This window comes from Canis aureus, chromosome 34 (assembly GCF_053574225.1).
Source record: "Canis aureus isolate CA01 chromosome 34, VMU_Caureus_v.1.0, whole genome shotgun sequence".
Classification (NCBI taxonomy): domain Eukaryota; kingdom Metazoa; phylum Chordata; class Mammalia; order Carnivora; family Canidae; genus Canis; species Canis aureus.
This window is the reverse complement of record NC_135644.1, coordinates 16,258,561-16,282,005: the sequence shown is the minus strand read 5'-3', so window position 1 is coordinate 16,282,005 and position 23,445 is coordinate 16,258,561. Positions and strand designations below refer to the sequence as shown.

Sequence of the window (23,445 nt, the reverse complement as noted above, 5' to 3'; positions counted from 1 at the left end):
TGGATAGTTTTTTTTTTTAACTCTACCCAGAAAATACTTGTAAAAGTATTTAAAAACAAATAATACTTTTTTCATTTTTCATTTTTCTTATTTGTTTAAGAAGGACAATGGTGGTGTAGTTTTTTTGCCCTATAGTGATAGAACAATCTATGGGATTTATAGATTTAAAATACAGTTTTTGTAATATTCACAAGAATGCTAAAGTTCCTTGATATATACTGGATATGGAGACTGTGTTTAGTGTGGAACATCTTACCCAGCTTGTGAAGGAATACAGGGAAGCCCTTCACCTGCACCCCACTTTATGACTGTGATCAGGGTCTCTTACCACTCTGAATATAACATAGAGTCCAGACTGGCTCTTTAGTTCACTATTTGTTAAATTTAGGAAGATATTTAAGTTTCTAAGCTTGAATTTCCCTTATAACATAAGAACATTAATAGTTTCTGTTCCATAGGGTTTTTCTGAGGATTAAATGAGGTAATATGAATAAGGTCAGCTGTGATTATTGTTCTTATTATTATCATCATGTTTGATATGCATGCTTTGAAGATTCCCAAATAGACTACTGTAAAGGGAAATCTGTTCCATCCCTTGTTCTGTGCTAGATGCTTCAGAGAATTCAGGGTTGAGAGTATATAATTTCTTCCTTTATATAATTTCTTCCTTTAGATATTTAAAATGGAATTAATTTTACCTATACAGTAGTTTTTTAAACCTATATCTTCTAAAAGTTTAAGTTTGGATTAAAACTTACAGGAATAAATCAGAGTGAAAGTATGGTTTTAGCATTTTGACACTTTTGAACTTCTGTAAAACATTCTTTGACTTGTGGATTTTGTTTGTTTATTCCAGCCAGCACCTAACCAAGTCACTTTTCATCTGCCCCTTCATCGTTACTATGCTATGTTTTTGAGTAAGGTAAGACTATAATCAAACAATTATTATTACTTTTTTAATATTGGGAAATAAGTATTGAATTAGTAACTTTTTTCCCCATAATTTTTAGGCTGTGAAATGTCAAGAACTAGATTTGGATTCTGTTTTACCTGATCAGGAAATGTTAATGAAACTCATGATTCACCCACTCCAAATTCAAGTATGTATTCAGGCTTTTAAAAAGTTTTGAATTGAATTTCTTAGTTATGTGATTCTTCCTTTATTTTATTCTTATGCCTTTACATTGTTGTTATAGCCAAAATGTTTGAAAAGTTTTTTTAAACTTAGATATTTTTGCTATATTATATTTTGGTGTTTTTTGTTCTTTGAAATTTACATTTAGCTATAATTTCCCCAGGAATTCTTTTCATTGTCTTGACTTACAGGGAAGTTTTTAACATACTATACAGCACCAATTTTTTTTTTTTTTTTTTTTTTGATAGGAGACCCAGCAGATTTTTCTAGTGTTAGTACTATTTCAGTTTAATTATCCATTGTTGTTTGGGGTAACTTACCTACTTGATTCTTAGTTTTCCCATCTGGAAAATGAGGGAAAAGAGGATTTTTGTGCATAAGCACTATTGTTTCTTTCAGTTCAAGTACTATAATTTTGTGGGCCAACCTTTTATGTGTATAGAGGGACTTGCACTTCAATTTGTTTTTCTTGGCAATTTTATTTATTTTATTTTTTTAAAAAGTTTTTGTTTATTTATTTGAGTAAGAGAAGGGTGAGCACACATGAGCAGGAGGAGAGGCAGAGGGAGAAGCTGGCTCCCAGCTGAGCAGGGAGCCATACATGGGGCTCTATCCCAAGACCCTGGGATTATGACCTGGGCCTAAGATAGTTGCTTGACCAATTGAGCACCCAGGCATCCTCTCCTTATTTTTTAAGTAATTTTTAAAAAATATTTTATTTATTTATTTGAAAGAAAAGAATTAAACATTAACATAATAAAACATTTTTATTTGACTTTCTTACCTGCTCATTATTTGAAAAATGGCTAGTCTGGAACAATTAGCTTTGTTTTATGCTTATTCCTGTGTTTCTTTAAGCATTATATAGGGTTTTCTTTTTTGAGAAGGAAGTTAATATAAGTGTTATTGATTCCTCCTGAAAGATTTCATTGAAAATTGTTATGTTTCTAGGAATCATCATGGAAAACTAACTCAGGGGGATGCCTGGGTGGCTCAGCAGTTAAGCATCTGCCTTCGGCTCAGGGTGTGATCCTGGGGTTCTGGGATCGAGTCCCACATCGGGCTTCCTGAATGGAGCCTGCTTCTCCCTCTGCCTGTCTCTGCCTCTCTCCTTCTGTGTCTCTCATGAATAAATAAATAAAATCTTTAAAAAAAATAAAAGAAAACTAACTCAGGTATAAAAAAAATCCCCCAAAAGAAGAGATTGTATAAAGCATAATGAGCATTTAAAAATTTCGAAGTATGTATTTGAATTGAATATTTTAAACTAACATGGGACAGAATGTTAGGCTCATGCTACGATCAGGTTATAAAAGATTTTGAAATGATTGTTCAGTCTAACATATTTTTTATAAAGATTGAAGTTAGAAGTCTTCTTTGTCTAATTTATTTTTATTTTATTAGGCAAGTCTTGCTGAAATCCATAGTAATATGTGGGTAAGAAATGGTCTACAAATCAAAGGACAAGCCATGACCTATGTCCAGTCTCACTTCTGTAATTCTATGATTGACCCTGACATTTACTTACTACAGGTAAATCAACTTGATAATGCAGATACTCTACTTTAGAAGTGTCTCATTTTTATCCACAGAATTTAGTTTATAGAGGTGATTCAATGATGACATGAAGAAGTTAGTGCCACAGGGGAAGCAATAGATCTTGGTCAAGAGGGAGGAATAGGAGCAAGGAGAAATCCTAAAGCAGAACCTTTTTTGGCATTTGCATAGGAAGGGCAAGGCATGGCAAGGCAACAGTTTAGGATTGGTTAGTTTGAATAATAATAATAATAATTCTGGTGGACTTTGGGGCATCAAGGCTGTCCCCAGCTATCTGGTACCTGGCCCCAGTTTGGTTTAGGGCAGGGACAATATTGCCTTGGTGTGTGAGAGTTAGATAATAGGGGTGATTGACTTGCCTGTAAGAGGTTTGCTCCTAGGTAATTGTTTACTGTCTTTAGGAATATCGTTAGTATTTACTGTCTTTATAGCTAAAGAGAGGGTTAGTCTCTCCCCATGTCTGTAAGGCCCCCCAGGTGTCAAAACATGGTAAGATACAGAACTTAAGCAAACCACATGATTAATACAAGAAATAAAACAATATTGAGAAATAAAGTTTCTGGGTTTTCTTTTTTTTTCTTTTTTTTCTTTTTTTGTCTTTTAAAGGTTTGTGCTTCTAGACTTGACCCAGATTACTTTATTTCATCGGTCTTTGAAAGGTAAGCATAATTTATTAAGACTGATATTAGGAAGTATTTGGAATTTAAGTTGATTTTGTTTTAACTTAAAAAAATCTGTCTCAAATATTTCTTTTTTTTTTTTTTTTTTCAAATATTTCTTATTATAGATTTAAGGTAGTGGATTTGTTGACAATGGCATCACAACATCAAAACACAGTACTTGATGCAGAGCATGAGAGATCGATGTTAGAAGGCGCTCTTACATTTCTTGTGATTCTTTTAAGTCTTCGTTTACATTTAGGTAAAAAGCACTCATACTAATGCTTGGATATTAACTATTCTCCCTGTCTTCCCCTCTCCCTGTGGTAGTAACTGGCTTATGGAAAAGAGAAAAGGATTTGGATATATTTAAACATTGTTTGAAACTCTTTACATGTTGTACAGTTGTTACTCTTTTTAGAATATCGTTTAAAAAATCCTTTACTTAAAGGGAGCTGCAAACAGCAGGTTAGTTAAACTGGTTATATTTGGGGCATTACAGTCTTTGTTCTTTCATTTTTGAAGCACCTCATTTTTGGTAAAACACCTTAATAAAAAGTATGGTAAGTTGTTTCTTTATAACTTATATATATTCAGATTTATTAATTCTCTTTTTAATTGTTATAGGGATGTCTGATGATGAAATTCTCAGGGCAGAGATGGTAGCCCAGTTGTGTATGAATGACAGGACACATAGTTCATTGCTGGACCTCATATCCTTTTAAAAGTTTACTTTTCTGTTAATTATAGAATCTAAATAATAAGTAGTTTTTGCCCATTTAAAAGTATATCACTTTTGTGATTGAAGAATATTTTTGGAGTTAAAAAATAGTAAGGAAAAAGAACTTCAGTTGTTCAATTCTGCGTTCCGGGCTTATGGCAGATATTTTTGTCTCATTGTTAACCTCTCAGGGAGCTCGTTAGCCTTGGGTATTAGATTTCAGAACCGATGGCTCTGGGCACCTGAGGATCTGCCCTTGCCCTTTTAGGATGATATTAGTGAAAGGAAGCTGGACACTTTGTAAAAAGCAGTTAGGTCTACTTTATCTGTATACTTAGGTTGGAATTCATGGTTAAAATTTAGAGGTATACCGTAATTATTGTCAGGGTTTTAAACACTTTAAGGATTTTTTTTGTTTGTTTGTTTTTTAGAATTCAGTCTTAAACCAAGAGATTTTTTAAAGATTTAATTTATTCATAAGAGACAGAGAGAGAGAGAATGAGAGGCAGAGACACAGGCAGAGGGAGAAGCAGGCTCCATGCAGGGAGCCTGACCTGGGACTTGATCCTGGGTCTCCAGGACCACGCCCTGGGCTGAAAGTGGCGCTAAACCGCTGAGACCCCTGGGCTGCCCAAACCAAGAGATTTTTAAGGGCAAAGACTATCATCTATGAACTTCAAAAACTTTGTTCTTTGAGACAGAGCATACAATATACACTTTATAATTTTTAAGTTATTAAAATTTTAGACAAAGATTGTGTTATTTTGTGATAAAATTTATTTTGTAAATTTTGGACTAAATTTACTTTGTATGTTATGAATACGTTTGGAATAATTGGCAAAAATTTTGTGAAATAACTCCTATGAAATGCCTATTTGATAACCTTGAAGATTTTCATAAGCAGTACCAATTGATTTTATTTGATGATTTCATTCAACTATTATATAATATGTATCAGTGCTGTAACAGAACAAAAGTATTCCTCTGTAACTTTGAATTAAAATTAATTGATTAATTGATGTGAAATCAATGGGAAAGGATCTTTATGGTTTTCTGATTTTCCTCTTTTTAAAAATTTGTTTAGCATCTTTTTCTTTTTTCTTTGAGGATGACATTTTGTGTCTTTGGGAAAATAATCTTTGCTCATAAAAATCTTGGCTAATTTTTAGCATATTGTTTTGATTCTCTAAGGGAAAGTATAACATTTGTAAAATGATGAAAATGGAGATTAATTTTAAAAGATGTTTTCATTTTCTGAAATTTGGTTAATTTTGGTGGAAATAAACTTGGGAACTATTTTAGCATATAACTTATTAATAGGCTTCTAGATTAAATATTTTAAAAATTCACAATTAAAGTTATTATTGAACTCTTGTATTATATAGCCCTCTTGTGGTCAATTTTACATATTACAGTCAATTACACTTGAAGCAAAAGTAGTAGAAACTAGAGTACCTTGGTAATTTTATGATTAAAAACTGGCTTTTAGGTATTATTTTTTTTTCTTGACACATAAATCATATTCCAGAAAACCCAAATCCCAAAAGTGGCATTATTCCAGGCAGTTATAGCTTTGAATCAGTTCTATCAGCTGTAGCTGATTTTAAGGCTCCTGTTTTTGAACCTGGAGGTTCAATGCAGCAAGGCATGTATACCCCTAAAGGTACGTTTATATACTTTAAGATACTATTTCAAAATTGGTTTTCTGAATATAAGTTGTATACACTGAAAGGAAAATGTTTTGCTTTTTATGTATTCAGCTTTGAGTTTTTATGTTATATAGTGATTATGCTTCCATTTATTTACAAATCTATGGTTTTATGTTACAGCAAGCTTTCTTAGATGACTCTGTTTTAGAAAAGGAACTTTATATATGAATTCAAGTTCATTTTTATAAGTGGATGAACTCTAAATGAACCAGAAATTATAAAACTATATACTTAAAGTTTTTAAAAATGTATTTGCTCTCTAAATTTCATTTTGAGATAGTTCTCACTACCCCAAATTTAACTTGATACCGTTAAAATTAAAATCTGTATAGAAGATTGATTACATTTTCTTAAATTTTTTTCCTTAAGTGGTTGGTTTTCCAAGGTTTTCTCCCTGGCTTCATAGATGATATGCTTGTTAAGAGCCAGAGTAGGTGAAGTCTTCATTCAGTCTTGTCTTTATCACTTCCAGGTGTTCACTAATCTAAGTTAAAATTTTGAAGGAAGTAGCACTTACATGCTTCTTGACTTCTTTAGCATGCATTGTGTAACTGAAAAAACTGATGCCCACATTGAAGTTGTAAATAACATATACTGTGTTTGGCAAAACAGCAGAATAAACCTGATCATGTGGAATTTTTTTCGAGGAGTCCACAAAGGTGAATTCATAGTCTCTGGTTGCAGTGTGTATTCCATTAAAGGAAAAGCACAGTGTTTATTGTAGAGAATACTTTGTATCTAAAGTTTAGTTGAATTTTTGAAGTGGAGCAGCATTCTAGTATAGTACAGCGCTTAGTAAGGTGTAGTGTGAGGATTACCTCTGTCATACTCACTTGTGGTCCTTATTAAAATCACTGGGTCCTATGCCTCAGCCCCTGCTGCTCTCATCAGGACCTCTGGGGATGAATTCTGGAAATCTGTTTTTTTTTTTAACAAGCTCTGTAAGATGATTGTTACGCACAGTAATGTTTGAGACACTGAGATGGAGCACTGGGCTTTTGAAGATTAGAGTCAAGAAATTAGTTTTCATATTCAAATACAGTATTGAATTATGTTAGCTAGTATTGAGAAAAGCAGTTTCTTAATTTTGGATTTTACTTTTATTTGTAAAATGAAAGAGTTGGAGTAGATGAGAGTTTTTAAAGCTTTTTAAAAGTGGTTGAAATAAGACTTTAGTTTTGAGAAACTAAATCTTAAGTAAATCTGTTATATAACACCAATAAAAACACATTTGCTCTTGTTAGAGTCAATGTGGGTGGTGGACATCACATTTCTCACCTTTTTTTTCATCTTCTTGCTCCTGAAGTGGCCCCAGTTAAACTTCCGTGGAAAACCACAGAACACTAAAGTCTGCTAACCTGGTTAATTGCTGAAGTTTTCTTCTATTGTTATGGTTTTATAATTCTGATAAAAGTATTGGCATTTTAATTGTACAAGTTAATAGATTTAAAAGTGAAGGACAAGAAATGATAATAGAAATAATAACAAAGGTCTTTTTCTTTGATAAGGCCTATCTTAAGTATCTTGTGTCATACTTATAATCGATAATTTAAGATGAATGAATAGTCTGTTACATGAAAATAGGGACAATTGTTAATTGTTTCTTATGCCAGGAAGTTGAAATTACAGTAGATGTATAGGAGGCTTAAAGTTTCTTGTTTTCTGATGTTAAGAATTTTGCTAGAATGAGTAAGGAAAAACAATCTAGGAAAGATACACTTTTTTTTTTTTTTTTAAAGATTTTATTTCTTTATTCATGTGAGGCACGGAGAGAGAGAGGCAGAGACACAGGAAGAGGGAGAAGCAGGCTCCATGCAGGGAGCCCAATGTGGGGCTGGATCCTGGGACTCCAGGATCACTCCCTGAGCCAAAGGCAGGCGCTTAACCACTGAGCCACCCAGGCGTCCCAATTACACTCTTAAAGCAATAGTTTCTAAAATTATTATTCTTAGGCCATGTTGTAGATTTTTGCCACATCTAAATAGTATCTCTATTATTATATCATAGTCTGTTGTGTTTCCTTAAATGGATTTACTTTTTTAAACTTCACCTCATGCTAAGCATGATTATTAGTGAGATCATGGGTTTTATATGCAATGTATAATTTCTTAATACATGTTAAACATGATTATATAATTATTAAAATAAAAATCTTTATATACTTAAAATCATCTTTGTACCACCAGTTGTACACATACTACACATGGGATAATGGTTCCTAATTGTGAAGTTGGTAAGGTGATCAGTGATCAATTTTAGCAAAAGAACAGAAAATCTTTTATAAGCCAAAAATATTACAAAGTAAGACTCTTGAAAATCATAGCTCATTAAGTTTTTAATATAGCTTTCATATTTTTATCTTTGAATATTTTCAAAGTTGTTAATGCATTGCGTTTCTTATATTCTATTGGCACTTTACAAAAAAAGATGAACTAAACTTTTATGGTGAAATCTTATCACATTATAATGCTTTTTTTTTTTCATTGTTAATAGTTTTTGCTCACTAGTTCTTACTGAATTTAAAAGAACATTCATCATGATGAAGTTACGATTTTTGACTTAGAAAAGTAGTCATAATATCAAGCTTATTAAAGCAAACATGTAATCATCAAATCAAACTATCCCATCTATGAATTTAAAATATACTAAATGTAATTAGTCATTAAATATTGACTTTATTCCTAAGGTGTCAGTGTTTTGTTTCTACTTTCTTTTGAATAATAGCTGAAGTCTGGGATCAGGAGTTTGACCCTGTCATGGTCATTCTTCGAACAGTTTACCGTAGAGATGTGCAGTCTGCAATGGACAGATATACAGCATTGTAAGTCTGTTATATTAGTATAATGATGTTTTGTCTTTATGTCGAAAAATTTCAGTTATAACACAAATGTGATAAGCTATCATTAAAGTATACTCTTAGTCTTTAGGGCAGAAAATAATATTTTGAAATTTTAAAAAATCTGCCATATATATTTGTTCTCAATATCCTTGATCCAGAATCTGATAAATTTTATAAAATGTCAGAAATAGACATAAATAAAAAAAATACAAACTTATTTGGTTGCTATTGACCAGTGAAATGCCAAACCTAGTTTTTATGTTGTTCTGCTTTTAAACCAGTAGAGGAGGCACAAGTTAAGAGAATAAAATTGTTATCAGAGATGATGGGTACCTAAAAAAGTGTGGTAATGTTGCTGTGTTTTTCACAACTGGGAAAATAGCTGAAGCAAATTGAATTTTACTTGTAAATATTTAACAAAATGGTTTAAAATGTTGATGATTGCAGAAAAAAGTTTTGAAGAATATCTTTTCAATGAAGAATTCATTTTTCTTTGCTGTTACAGACTATCTTTTAAATATTGTATTGCTGAATATCATATAATATCTTTTATCTGCTTTTCTAAAGTATGTGTTAAATATTTTATTTTATTTTATTTTATTTATTTTTATGTTAAATATTTTAAAACAAGTTTTAAATGATACTGATGTCTTAGCTCTTTTTTCCCCCCCGATGTCTTAGATCTTAAGAAAATATTTGTCTATCAAAGTATAAATATAAATATTGGGTATAACTGAAACTTTTTATTTGCCAAGACATTGCAGTAATACGTTGAATTTATGATCTATCACAGAAATATTTGAAATAGTTTGTAGTGTAGAATTTTAGCATACTTCTCCTTCACCTAAAAAACAAAAACAAAAAACAAAGCCTAGTTCAGCCATCAGTATCTCTACCTTTCTCTAAAACCCTTGGAGAGATAGTTTGAAGTTCTTCGTACTGTACTTTTTTTTTTTTTTTAAAGATTTTATTGTTTTATTTATTAGAAAGAAAGAACATGCATGAGCAGGGAAGAGGGGCAGAGGGAAAGAGAAACAGACTCCCCTGAGGGAGCCCGACCTGGGGCTCTGTTGCAGGACTCCAGGATCAAGACCTGGGCTGAAAGTGGCACTAAACCACTAAGCCACTGAGGCTGCCCATGATCCTTTTCTATCTGCAAGAAAACAACAAAAAATCCTTTTGAAGAATTATGGTGAAAAATGATTGGATAAATTAACAGTTGTTTCTTCAAAATCTAGCTAGGCACTTCGTTAGGTAATTAGTAATTGCTAAATTAATGAAAAGTAAATTTCTTTAAATTTTTATGCTGAGTGTTTAAGTGAAAATAAGCTATTTCCTGTATGTAATGTTTAGATGTTTAGAATCTTAGGATCGTGTTGTCAGAAAAGGCCTTCAAAATATACTATCCAGGTTCCATTGAAGTATCTCTTAGGGCCAGAGGGTGTTAGGCAACAGCAAGAGAAGACGGAGGTGGCCTGTACTGCTTTCCTCACTCCCAAGTACCCTTTAGTAGGCAGTTCAACTTTTAAAAGGAAAACAAAAACAAGACTACAACAATAAGGAACAAAACAATAGTTGGAAGATTATATTCAATATTATATTTTATATATGAAGACATTGTGGCCCAGAGAAGTTTAGTGAAAATGTTTGTTAATGGTAGTGTTGAAACTTTTGTTTAGGCCATTTCCAACATGCAGATGTGATTTTTATATGGTGACTGTTTTAAATTCTGCTGGAAAGTAAGTTTTTTCAGCTATAATTTTGATATTTCTATTGCTTCCTGTCTCCCATCTTGAAGGTTAACGACTGCTGGCCCATGTTTGAAAAGTATGGTGTATGAGTTTATGTACATTTTTGTCTCAAATTAGTCAATATTTATTTAAGTGTTGGTTTGAATCACTGAAAAATTTTTGCTCTCATGTAGCTTTTCCTTTGCATTATCCTACTAATGCTTTTGAAAAGAGCAGTCAGAATGATGTATCATTTGCTACCTTGAACAAATATATAAACTTTATTTTGGAATACTTCATTACTCTAGGTGCTGCATATTTAGGGGCTAGTGCTTAAAGCAAACAAACAAAATAGGCACTAAAAATGCTTATTTATGCTAGTAGGATAGTTGAAATATTTTATCATAAGCTGTTGGGGTTTTGAAAAATATGCTTATATAGAAATACTACAGTATTATGCAGAAACCAATTTGTTTTCTTATTTATTTTTTAAAAGATTTAATTTATTTATTCATGAGAGACACAGAAAGAGAAGCAGAGACATAGGCAGAGGGAGAAGCAGGCTACTCACAGGGAGCCTGATGTGGAACTTGATCCCAGACCTCGGGATCACTCCCTGAGCCACCCAGGCGTCCGATCAATTTATTTTTTTATTTTTATTTATTTTTATTTTTTTAAAGATTTATTTATTCATAAGAGAGAGATAGAGAGAGAGAGAGAGAGAGGAGAGGAGAGGATGGGGGGAGAGATTCTTTTAGCAGAGAGAGGCAGAGACACAGGCAGAGGGAGAAGCAGGTTCCATGCAGGGAGCCTGATGTGAGACTTGATCCCGGGACTCCAGGATTACTCCCGGGCCAGGGCGCTAAACCGCTGAGCCACCCAGGGATCCCCTATGTTTGTATGTATGTATGTATGTATGTATGTATGTATATATGTATGTATGTATTTAAAAGAATTTTTTTATTGGAGTTCAATTTGCCAACATTTAGCATAACACCCAGGGCTCATCCCGCCCCGTGTCCCCCTCGGTGCCCATCACCCAGTCACCCCAACCCCCTGCCCACCTCCCCTTCCACTACCCCCTTGTTCATTTCCCAGAGTTAGGTGTCTCTCATGTTTTGTCACCCTCACTGATATTTTCACTCATTTTCTCTCCTTCCCCTTTTTTTTTTTTTTTTTAAGATTTTATTTATGATAGAGAGAGGCAGAGACACAGGCAGAGGGAGAGGCAGGCTTCACGCTGGGAGCCCGACTGGGGACTTGATCCCGGGGCTCCAGGATCGCTCCCTGGGCCAAAGGCAGGCGCCAAACCACTGAGCCACCCAGGAATCCCCCTTCCCCTGTGTTTTTATTTTTATTTTATTTTTATTTATTATTTATTATTATTATATATATATATATTTTTAGATTTTATTTATTTATTCATGAGAGACACAGGGAGAGGGAGAAGCAGGCTCCATGCAGAGAGCCCCAAGTGGGACTCGATCCTGGGTGTCCAGGATCATGCCCTGGGTGGAAGGCGGCACTAAGCTGCTGAGCCACCCGGGCTGCCCCTCCCCTATGTTTTTAAACAGAAACTTAGTTTTATGGTATTCTTGAATCATAGATGCAATTCATTTCTCTGGAATCTTAATGGTAATTTTTTAATTTTAATTTTTTAAGAAGGATTTTTAATTAAAAAGCATATTTATTTTAATTTAGGGAGAGGGAGTCTGTGCACATGTGCTTGTGAATGAGGAGTGGGGAGGGGGAGAGAGAGAGAGGGAGAGAATCTTAAGTAGGCTTCACACCTAGTGAGGAGCCCAATGTAGGCCTTGATCTCACAACCCTGAGATCACAACCTGAACCGGAACCAAGATTTGGATGCTTAGCTAATGGAGCCACCCAGGTGCCAGATAATTTTTTTTTTTTATTTTTAAGATTCTCCCCCTCCCTTACAAATATATTTCCTGTAAATTAAGTTTTTGGTTTTTTGTTTGTTTTGCTTGTTCTCTGGCTTCCATGTTAGAGGCATTTTTTTTTTTTTTTTTGGTTTGTTTTATTTTGTTTTGATATTTTGGCTATTCTCAATATTTTGTGGGTTTTTTTTTTTTTAAGATTTTTATTTATTTATTTGAGAGAGCACAAGCAGGGGGAGCAGCAGAGGGAGGAGAAGCAGACTCTTTGCTGAGTAGGGAGCCCAGTGCGGGGCTTGATTCTAGGACTCTGGGATCATGACCTGAGCGGAAGGCAGATACTTCGATAAGCTTCTTTCTGTCATGAGCTATAATGCTGTTGACTTGAGTTCCGTGGTAATGAATCAATAGAATGGTACATCCAGAAAGAGGTAGAGGAAATTCACTGATCTATGCATGAGGTCATTCCAAAAAGTACTGAAGTAGCAATTGTAGTGTGTGATGAAGCTATGGAAAGGTTAAAAGCTAAATTTGTGGACTTTTGAGATGATGACTGATAAAAAATGTAGTGTATAGATAGCGTAAAGAAATTCCTGTCACATTTAGCAAGGGTCAGGAAAATGTTAAACTTTTTTCCACTAGTGCTGGCTGGCTTGCATGTTTCAAAAAATAATATAATGTGAAAATTTTTAAATTTTCAGGCAAGGCAGGTTCTATAGATCCTGAGGGAGAAGAATTTTAAAAATACTTGCTAAGAGTTATACAGAAAAGGGTCATGTGAAAGAGCAGGTTTTCATTGTTGATAGGACTGTCTTGATTTACAAGGACATTGGCAAATATAATGCAAATGGAATTTTGATTAACAAAATGACCCAGACTTGCAGGAACCTAATCTTGTATTTCTCCTAGGAGCAATAATTTTGTTTGTGGTGACTTTATAGAACATAACTACTTGAATAAAGGCAGTTGACTGTATCAGGTATCTGTATATATAGATCTGTTTCTCTTCTGTTCATTCTGTAAATTAATCCCATACTATCACAAATATTGTTGTTTCTCTCTCACCTTTCTTCACATCCTCTTTTCTTCCTTCTTCTCCTCTCTCTTCTTTCTTCTATTTATAATATTTATTCTTGGCTCTTTGCCTAGAATTTTATGATGACCATGTCAAACTTAATGATGAAACATGTTGGATTTTGATTGAAATTGTGCTGATTGAAATTAATTAACAGCATCTAGATTAATTCAGTAGAAATGCCATCTTTTAAAAAAATATTTTTGTTTATTCATTTGACAGAGAGCACAAGTAAGGGGAGTGGCAGGCAGAGAGAGAGGGAGAAGCCAGGCTCGGTCCCAGGACCCTGGGATCACAACCCAAGCTAAAGCCAGATGCCTAACCAACTGAGCCAACCAGACTCCCTGAAATGCCATCTTTTTAAGTTTTTATTTTAATTCCAGTTAACATACAATGTTATATTAGTTTCAGGTGTACCATATAGTGATTCAGCAATGCCATACATCACCAGGTCCTCATCACAACAAATGCACTCCTTAGTCCCTATGACTCATTTAACCCATGTCCTTCCACCAGTTACCAGAGGGGATGGGTTAAATGAGTAATAGACCTGAAAAGCATTCTTGTCTCGTTTCTAACACCTTTCAAATGTGTCACCAATAGATATAATGTTTACTTTAGTGGTTTTGTATCAGATTGAGGAAGATTTTTTTTAGTGCAGCCCTACTAGGAATTTTTATTATGATTGAGTTTTTAATTTTATCAAATGCTTTTCTTGCATCTGTGTAGATGATGGTTTGCAATCCAGATATCTTTGCATTATTGGGGAAACCCAATCTTGTGATAATGTACTTTTAAAAAATAATTGCTTGTTATGGTTTACTCATTAAAAAATTTTTCCCCATTATACTCAGAGGAATATAGTCTTAGAAATTTTTTGTATCATGTTGTCTTTATATTGGTAACAATGTATATTAGCATCATGGAATTATTTATGTATCTTTTACCTTTTTGCTATTTTCTAAAATGTATCTCAGGAGATTAAGATTATTTGTTTTTGAAATTTTTTTAAGCAGCTTTATTTAGATATAATTCACCTACAATACAATTCACCCATTTAAAGTGGACAATTTAGTAGGTAGTTTTTAGTATATTCACAGAATTGTGCTATCACTATAATAATTTCTTTTTTTAAAGATTTTATTTATTCATGAGAGACACAGAGAGAGAGAGACAGAGACAGAGACAGAGACAGAGAGAGACAGAAATACAGGCAGAGGAAGAAGCAGGCTCCATGCAGGGAGCGTGATGTGGGACTCAGGCCTGGCTCTCAAGGGTCAGGCCCTAGGCTGAAGGTGGCGCCAAACAACTGAGCCACCCAGGCTGCCCCACTATAATAATTTCAAAAAATTTTCCTTACTCTAAATAAAGAAACCCCATATTCATTTTCAATTAATTATGCATTTTCCCCAGCCCTCCAGTCATAGACAACTATTAATCTGCTTTCCGTTTCTATGGATTTACCTATTTTGGACATTTCATATACATAGAATCAAATGCGTTCTTTTGTGACTAGCTTCTTTTACTTAGCATAATGCTTTCAAGGTTCATCTACATTCTAGCATGTATCAGAAGCATTTTTTTTTTTTTATTGCCAAACAGTACTCCTATAGTGAGGATATCCCACTTTTATTTATCCATTCATCAGTTAATGGATACTTGGGTTCTTTTCCCTTTGGGGTTATTTTGAATAATGTTACTATGACCATCTGTGCATAAATTTTTGTATGATTATATTTCATTTCTCTTGAGTATATGCCTGTGAGTGGAAATGCTAGGTCATATGGTAACTCTATGTTTAATTGTTAAAGGAGCTACCAGATTGTTTACCAAGGCAGCTTCAGCTTTATACATTCCTGTGAGCAGTGTATGAGGGTTCCAGTTTCTTCTTCTTCTTACTAACACTTATAATCTGTCTTTTTGATTACAGCCATCCTTGTGGGTATGAACTGGTATCTCATTGTAGTTTTGATTTGCATTTCCCTGATGGCTAATGATGTTGAGCATATTTTCATGTATTTATTAGCCGTTTGTGCATCATCTTTGGAGAACTACCGAGATTTTTTGCCCATTTTTTTAAAAAAATTTATTTATTCATAGAGACAGAGAGAGAGAGAGAGAGAGAGAGAGAGAGAGAGAGGCAGAGACACAGGCAGAGGGAGAAGCAGGCACCATACGGAGAACTTGACGTGGGACTCGATTGGGGTCTCCAGGATCACGCCCTGGGCTACAGGCGGCGCTAAACCGCTGCGCCACCAGGGCTGCCCTTTTTGCCCATTTTTAATTGGATTAACTTTTTGTTACTGAATTTAAAGAGCTCTATATATTATGAATACTAACATCAGGAATAGGATTCATAAATATTTTTGCTATTCTGTCATATGTGGGTTGTCTTTTCACTTTTTGAGTATCTCTTGATGCACAAAAGTTAACTTTAATGAAGTTCAATTTATCTAGTTTTTTCTTTTGTTGCTTGTGCTTCTGGTATCGTATCTATTGCTTAATCCAGGGTTACAAAGACTTAAGCCTATGTTTTCTTCTAAGAGTTTTATAGTTTTAGCTCTTATATTTCAGTTTTTGATACATTTTCAGGTAATTTTTACAGGTGAGGTAAGGTGGTGGTCCAACTTCATTCTTATTTATGTGGATATTTCTTGAAGATTTGATAAAACTTTCCTATTTAACTACCTGGGCCTCATGTAATTTTCTTTATTTCTTTATTTCTTTATCTATCTATCTATCCATCTATTTATTTATTCATTCATTCATTCATTCATTTATTTATGTGAGAGGAGTGTTATTTATTTATTTTTTTTTTTAGGAGTGTAATTTAAAACTAACTCACTTTTTAAAAAGCTTATAGCCTTACTTGGGATTTTTATTTCTTTTTGAGAAGGACAGTCAAGTTTTATTTTTCTAGGAAATATTTTATTTTGTCTCAAGTATATAATAATAAAAAATTATCTTTGCCTTTTTATTCCTATTATTTGTTTGCTGTTTCTTATTCTTGATTAGTTTTCTCAGAGGACAGCCAGTTTTACTATTTTTTTTTTTTAAGAATAAACCTTGATTTTGTTGTTTCTTTTCTCCCTTGTTTTCTATTTTGTACCTTTTTCTTCTTTATTATTATCTTCTTTCAATTTAATTTGGATTTTCTCCCTTAGACACTTAGTTGTTTTTTTTTTTTTTTTTTAAGATTTTATTTATTTATTCGTGATAGAGACACAGAGAGAGGCAGAGACACAGGCAGAGGGAGAAGCAGGCTCCATGCAGGGAGCCTGACGTGGGACTTGATCCCGGGTCTCCAGGATCACGCCCTGGGCCAAAGGCAGGCGCTAAACCGCTGAGCCACCAGGGATCCCGACACTCGGTTTTTGACTTTTTACAAAAACACATGCATTTAATACTGGGGTTTTCCTAAGTACTGTTTTAGTTGTATTCCACAAGTTTTTCTATATAGTTTAGGCTCTAAATTTAAAATTCTATTATGATTATAATTCTGTGTGAGTTTCTAAGAACATCATGTTATAAAATGTCTACATGTCTGAAGTTTTGCATTATCATTTAGTGGATTTCTAGTTTTATTTACTTTGTGACAAGTGGTCAAGGCCCATATATCCATTTTTGGGGTATTTTTTGAAATTTACTTTCAATCTTAGTATTTTTAAAATTTTCATAAATATTCTAAGTGCGTTTAAAATTATATGTATTTTCTAATTATGGGATGTTCTTTATTTGTCTTTTGGCTCAAGCTTATTAATTATGTTGTTAAAAATCTTCAAAATCCAGGGGCTTCTGTGTAGTTCAGTCAGTGAAGTGTCTGACTCTTGATTTTGGCTCTGGTCATGGTCTCAGGATTGTGGAATTGAGCCCTGTGTTGGGCCCCATGCTCAATGGGGAGTCTGCTTGAGATTCTCTTTCCCTCTGTCCACCCCCTCATACACATTCTGTCTTTCTCTAAAATAAATAAATCTTTAAGAAATCATCAAAGTCTTTAGCAATTTTTTTTCCTTGGGCTTTCTGTTAGAAATGTGTTAATATCTTCTGTTATGATTGTGAATTTGTCAGTTTCTCTGTGTAATTCTCTCAAATTTTACCTTTTGTGTTTTGAGTCTGCTGTTACTTGTACATAAGTTCATTATCATTATCTTCCTGGGGAGCCTGTTGTTCTTGCACCACAGAAGAGACAGATAAGCTTTCTTATTTTTCCTTGTGAATTATCCTTTCATTGAGGGTGAAGCTCTTCAAAGGTGTCAGCTTTATGTGAGATCTCATTCCATCTCTAAGCCTTGTGTGAGCCTCTTACTTTGAGATCTACTTGTTCAAGGACTTTAAAACCATTGGTAAACCCATGTTAGTGCTTGTTGTTAATTCCTTGTTCTTTTTCTGGTAACTGGGGAACTTCACTTTCTGTTTTGTGAGTTCAAATATGCATTCAGAGGATTACATTTTATGTTTTGTCCAGCTCTCTAAGCCATTGGTAGGTGGGAGAATTTTTAGGTTATCTATTTTTTTTTCAATTATTGCAACTGGAAATTTCTTTGTTTAGTAGTTTACATTGTATTCTTTGTTTCTTTCCTTTTATTAACATTTCCTATTCATATAGTTTTTTCTAGTTTTCAGCTTAGGTTTCCCTACTTGTTTTTATCTAATACAAAAAGAAATAATAATGTTTATTGTGAAAGCATAGATATGTGTTTGGCATTTTTGAGCAATTTGATTAAAAATGGTACTGCGTAGAAAAATATGAGAAAATTATGTACAAATCGCTGTTATTTTTAAAAGATTTTATTTATTTGTTTATTTATTTATTTGAGAGAATGAGCAAGAAAGAAAATGCAAGCAGGGAGAGGAGCAGGGTGGAGAGGGAGAAGCAGACTCCCTTCCAAGCAGGGAGCCCAACGTGGGGCTCAATCCCTGGACTCTAGGATCATGACCTGAGCTGAAGGCAGATGCTTAACCAACTGAGCCAAACAGGCACCCCTATAAATCACTACTTAAACCACAGTTTAATCTTGAGTCTATCATCTAATTTTAGTTTTGCTTTATTTTTACAGTTTAAAACAGAGTGGAAAATTCCCTGGAAATCCCTGGCCTCCCTATAAGAAAAGGACGCCACTCCATCCCAGCTATAAAGGTCTTATGAGACTTTTGCACTGTAAAACTTTACACATTGTGCTATTCACTCTGCTTTACAAGGTACAGTAGTAATTTGAATAGAAAGACTGAGATTAGAATTTATTTCCATTTTTCCAATAAAAATGTTAACATAATATTTATGTAAAAGTACTACTTATAAAGCGAAGTGTATTTATTATTTTTTTTTGTATTTATATATTCTAAGTTGAAAATGGAGTAGCTATACCATTCTTTGTGGGAAACTATTCATCTTATCCAGTTTCAGATAGAAATATCTATGGTTCTTATAGAATAAAAAGTGAAATACTGTAAAACTAGGAGAAATGAAATGAACAATAGGGACCAAACAGCCACCAGAATCCATTAAAAAGACAAAACTAAGCCATGAGGGCCAGTGACCTTGTGTTTCAGATTATTTTCTTTGTTTTTTCTCTCTGATCAGAAATGTGACATGGAGGGATTTGAATGGTTTTCTATGTGGCAGTCTTAAGAATTTGCTTTAGTAAATACCTCAGAAACTTTCTGAAAAGATAGATGCTTTTATTTTTTTGCTACCTAGAATTTGTTTTATTCTTGGGTTTTCTTATCGTAGAGCTGATTTATTTATTTATTTATTTGACTAACATTAGCTGTGTACTCAGAAATTGCAATCATGATATTGTAGAGTATATGTAAATATATAACAGGCATATTTATTATCTAACTTGGGTAAGAAATTAAAGACAAAAAAACTATATAGTCGTATCATATAGATAAAATAACTATAGACATCAATAAAGTAAGTATAGACATGATAAATGTTACACAGAAAAGAAAAACTGTTTCTTATTCCTAATTACAATTAGAAAAATTAAAAGAAATTTTTAAAGAGCTTATTTATTATGCAGATTTCTAATACACAGAAAAGAAAAACTATAGCTTCTTATTCCTAATTAGAATTTGAAAAATTAAAAGAAAATTTTAAAGAGCATATTTAATTATGCAAATTTCTAATGACTATATACACATTTTTTTGATTACTTAAAAAAGATACATTGCATTTAGTTAGGTAGACATTTGGTTGTTTTCTTTAATGTTTGCTTTGTAATGAAATAATACTTTTAGATTTCTGTACCCCTCATTCTTTCAGCTTTACCCCATGACCACTTTTTCATCTTATTTATAAAAGTTATTCCTGTTAAGATTTTAGACATCTGCCTCAAATTGAATTATTTTCATTAATTTCTGAGATGATTATTCAGTAAAATGAATTAAAATATTCTTCATCAAAAAGGTAGAATTTTTTTGTTAAATAGATATTTGTATTTACAGACATTTTTTATTTTTTTAATTTTTTTTAATTTTTATTTATTTATGATAGAGAGAGAGAGAGAGAGAGAGAGAGAGAGGCAGAGACACAGGCAGAGGGAGAAGCAGGCTCCATGCACCGGGAGCCCGACGTGGGATTCGATCCCGGGTCTCCAGGATCGCGCCCTGGGCCAAAGGCAGGCGCTAAACCGCTGCGCCACCCAGGGATCCCTATTTTTTTAATTTTTTAAAGATTTTATTATTTTTATTTATTCATGAGAGACACAGAGCGAGAGAGAGAGAGAGGCAGAGACACAGGGGAGGGAGAAGCAGGCTCCATGAAGGGAGCCCAATGTGGGACTCGATCCCGGGTCTCCAGGATCACACTCCGGGCTGCAGGCGGCGCTAAACCGCTGCGCCACCGGGGCTGCCATATTTACAGACATTTTTTGGATGCTTACATAAACAAGATTTTTGTTTTAAATACTACTTACATACTTTGTTTAATTCTAGCAAAAATCTTCATGAGTGAAAGCTTTCTTCTTACTTTCCAGACATAATTACTGAGTTTTAAAGGTTAAAAAACTAGTTCAGATGGTGAAGCTGAGTACTGTGGTAACAGTAATAAGTAATAGGTCAATAATTCATGATATAAAAAATTAAAGAAGCCTTACTGCAAATAATTTGTATTCTTTTCAGTTATATTTTTCAGTCATTTCATTTGCTTAGTGTAAAAATAGCGTATTATCAAAAATAGAAAAGCAGTGTTTTAGTTGTTATAAGATTATTATGAACAATTTTTAAAAATCTCAACTTTATAAATTCTTAACTCTAGTGATAGAAAAAACTTCTCTAATTGACATTGCATTGGCAAGTCAACTTTCTAAACATTAGTGTCAGGACAGCATCTCATCTCCCATGTTTAATGTTAAAAAACATTAATATAGAACATGTTAATAAAACTTAGAAAATCATTCTTAGTCAATTTTTTCCTTAGCTTTTAAGTTATTCATTTGAAACTGTAAGATGTACTGCCACAGAATTTCAAGCCAAAATTTGAGTTTAGTTAGTAATGTTTTATTTATCAAGAGGAGGCATAGTTGGGAGTCTGAAATCTGTTCTAGAATTGCTTATACTAGTGGGGTGTGTGGCCAAGCCTTAGTTTCCTTTCTGTAAAGTAGTGGATTAGAAAGGGTGAACCTCTATGGCCTCCCAGCCTTCAGTCACCTCCTCCTGCTGCATTCCTCCTACCATCTGCCTACTGTTTGTCGAACACCAATTGATAAATACTGTACTACATAAATTACAGATGTTAACTTGTGTAATCCTCACAATAATTCTGGTCTATTATTCCATTTTTTAAAAAAGATTTTATTTATTCATGAGAGCCACAGAGAGAGGCAGAGACATAGAGGCAGAGGAAGAAGCAGTCTCCCTGTGGGGAGCCTGGTGCAGCACTCAATTCCAGGATCCTGGGATCATACCCTGGGCCAAAGGCAGATGCTCAACCACTGAGCCACCCAGGTGCCCCTATTATTCCAGTTAAAGATGAGAAAACTGAGGCCAGAATCTGTTGTTCAAGGTCAAAAATCTAGGTATATACATAATTTGTATAAAATAGATTTTTAAAAGGTTTTTGGAGGTTTACTTTCCTCACACAAAAGATGAACAGAAAAAGAAAAGCCTTCTTAGTAGTCAAAATAAACATTAGAAAGGCAGCTAACTGAAAGCGTTTATTCTTTAGTCAGAATAAATTAGCTCTTAGGTGACTAAGTCCTTTTTTAAGCCCACCCAGCCATTTGATTAGTTTCTATGAGGCCCATCCTACAGTGTCCTCTTTTGTACTCTTGACAGTCTCACCTGCAGCTGGCAAGGCCAGAACCTCATCCTTTTACCCCTTCCATCATTTGGTCAGATGGCTTCCTTATAATGAGGAGAACATGATGGTTGCCAGGCGATTTTTTTCTTATGGTGTTTTAGGTATCTTCCAGTTTTTGTTGTATCATATTGAATGAATGAATGATTGTTGTAGGCTAGTTCTGAAATCCTGCATAAGATGTGTAAAACTTGCAATGTGTAATCTACATAAGGTCAGATTCTCGACGTTTCCTCAGAGAAGCCTCTCTTTTAGTTGCATCCCTTTTTGCTTTCTCACCCATATAAACCATATACTAACACATACATTTACTCAACTGCACAAAATACTCAGGCCAAGAACTTTAATTTTAGAGACATTTTAAGAACATTAATATTGTATAAATATTTATTGGGCTTGCAGTTACATGCCAGGTGCTATGCTAAACACATTTGCATGAATTATCCTATTTAGTACACTTATTTATCTGGTATTTTTGTCAGGAAAAGAATATCAGCAAATGAGAATGCAAAATATTCTTGTTAAATTATTTTATTAGATACTAGCATATAATAATGAATTTAGTGGACTACTTAACATGGTACCTTTAGAAATCCATGAACCCAGTATTTCTAGATATTGCTTCTAATTCTGTGTGATCTTGGGAGGGAACGTTTTCTTTTGATTATAGTTTGTCCTTTCACCAAGATGTGGCTTTACTTATTTTTTGATCATGCTGTGTGTGTATATATATATACACATATATGGTTATGTTATTTTTCATCTATAACAACATGTCTTGGATACTTAAATATATTTATTGAAAAAAGTAATTATGAGGCATTTTTTCCCTCTTTAAAGATTTTGATGGATCATCAAAATCTGTCAGAACACGTACTCTGCATGGTTTTATATCTGATCGAATTAGGACTTGAAAATTCAACTGAAGAGGATTCAGATGAAGAGGTAAGTAAGTTTCTTATATTTTTAAATATTAAAGTTACAAAGTGCCTTAACAAAGGTAGTGTGTCATCTGTAAACGTATTTATAGATTCATTATATGCGTAAGATATTCTTAACTACTGGAAAAGGCCCTTTTTGATCTTTAAATACATATGTTTTAGAGGTTTCACTCTTATGATATTGAATTTGTGATTTGTAATTCATAGTGTACATATCTAAGAAAAATGGCTAATGCAGTTGGTGTTATGCTAAAAACATTGATTACTGATAAATAATTGTGTTAGGACTTATTATGTCTGGAAATCCTAGTAATTTTATCAGGGATTGTTTTTGAGTATCAGATTCTCTCTGGAAAGGTTTTAAGTTAATGAAGTAATATTGTAATATGGGAGAATTTTTAAAGTACTTGAAAATACAAGTTGTTAATATGTTATAGGACTTTAGAAGTATCTTTTCAATAAAAGCAGTTGTTACTACAGATTGATTATACAAGTTCCCCTTTCTCCAAAAAGACAAAATACAGCACAGCACAGTAACAGCAAAAAACAAAGTAAAAAGACTAGGCAATATGTTGTCTAAGTTGAATCAACATATATTCTTTCATAGATATTAAAAGATCATTAATATTTCTGACTAGGTCAGACTTTTGGTTGATTTTTTTCAGACTTCCTACAAATATAATGACTCATAATATAGTCAAGTTATCATTGATTGTATTATGTATTATGAGTTATTATGAATAGATGCTGAAAAATATTCTGTACTGTTAAGTATTTCTAGATTGAAAAATGTATTTTTTTTCAGGATAGATTTAGTTGACTTCCGTTGAACTTACCCATATTAGTATTGAGAAATTTATTCTTATATTCGATGTTTGAATT

At 33.4% G+C, this 23,445-nt stretch overlaps 1 protein-coding gene across 7 annotated transcripts in view; it reads left to right on the top strand.

Moving 5' to 3' along the window:
* Positions 1-23,445, top strand: part of UBR3 (ubiquitin protein ligase E3 component n-recognin 3) — a 225,892-nt gene that overhangs the window by 87,496 nt on the left and 114,951 nt on the right. For all 7 annotated transcript variants that reach the window (XM_077883157.1, XM_077883152.1, XM_077883155.1 and 4 more), the window contains exons 12-21: positions 857-922; positions 1,011-1,100; positions 2,540-2,668; positions 3,299-3,351; positions 3,480-3,613; positions 3,979-4,055; positions 5,585-5,735; positions 8,506-8,602; positions 18,378-18,519; positions 22,463-22,567. In XM_077883157.1, the coding sequence (XP_077739283.1) occupies positions 857-922; positions 1,011-1,100; positions 2,540-2,668; positions 3,299-3,351; positions 3,480-3,613; positions 3,979-4,055; positions 5,585-5,735; positions 8,506-8,602; positions 18,378-18,519; positions 22,463-22,567 (1,044 nt within the window). The remainder of the gene's footprint in view (positions 1-856; positions 923-1,010; positions 1,101-2,539; positions 2,669-3,298; positions 3,352-3,479; positions 3,614-3,978; positions 4,056-5,584; positions 5,736-8,505; positions 8,603-18,377; positions 18,520-22,462; positions 22,568-23,445) is intronic.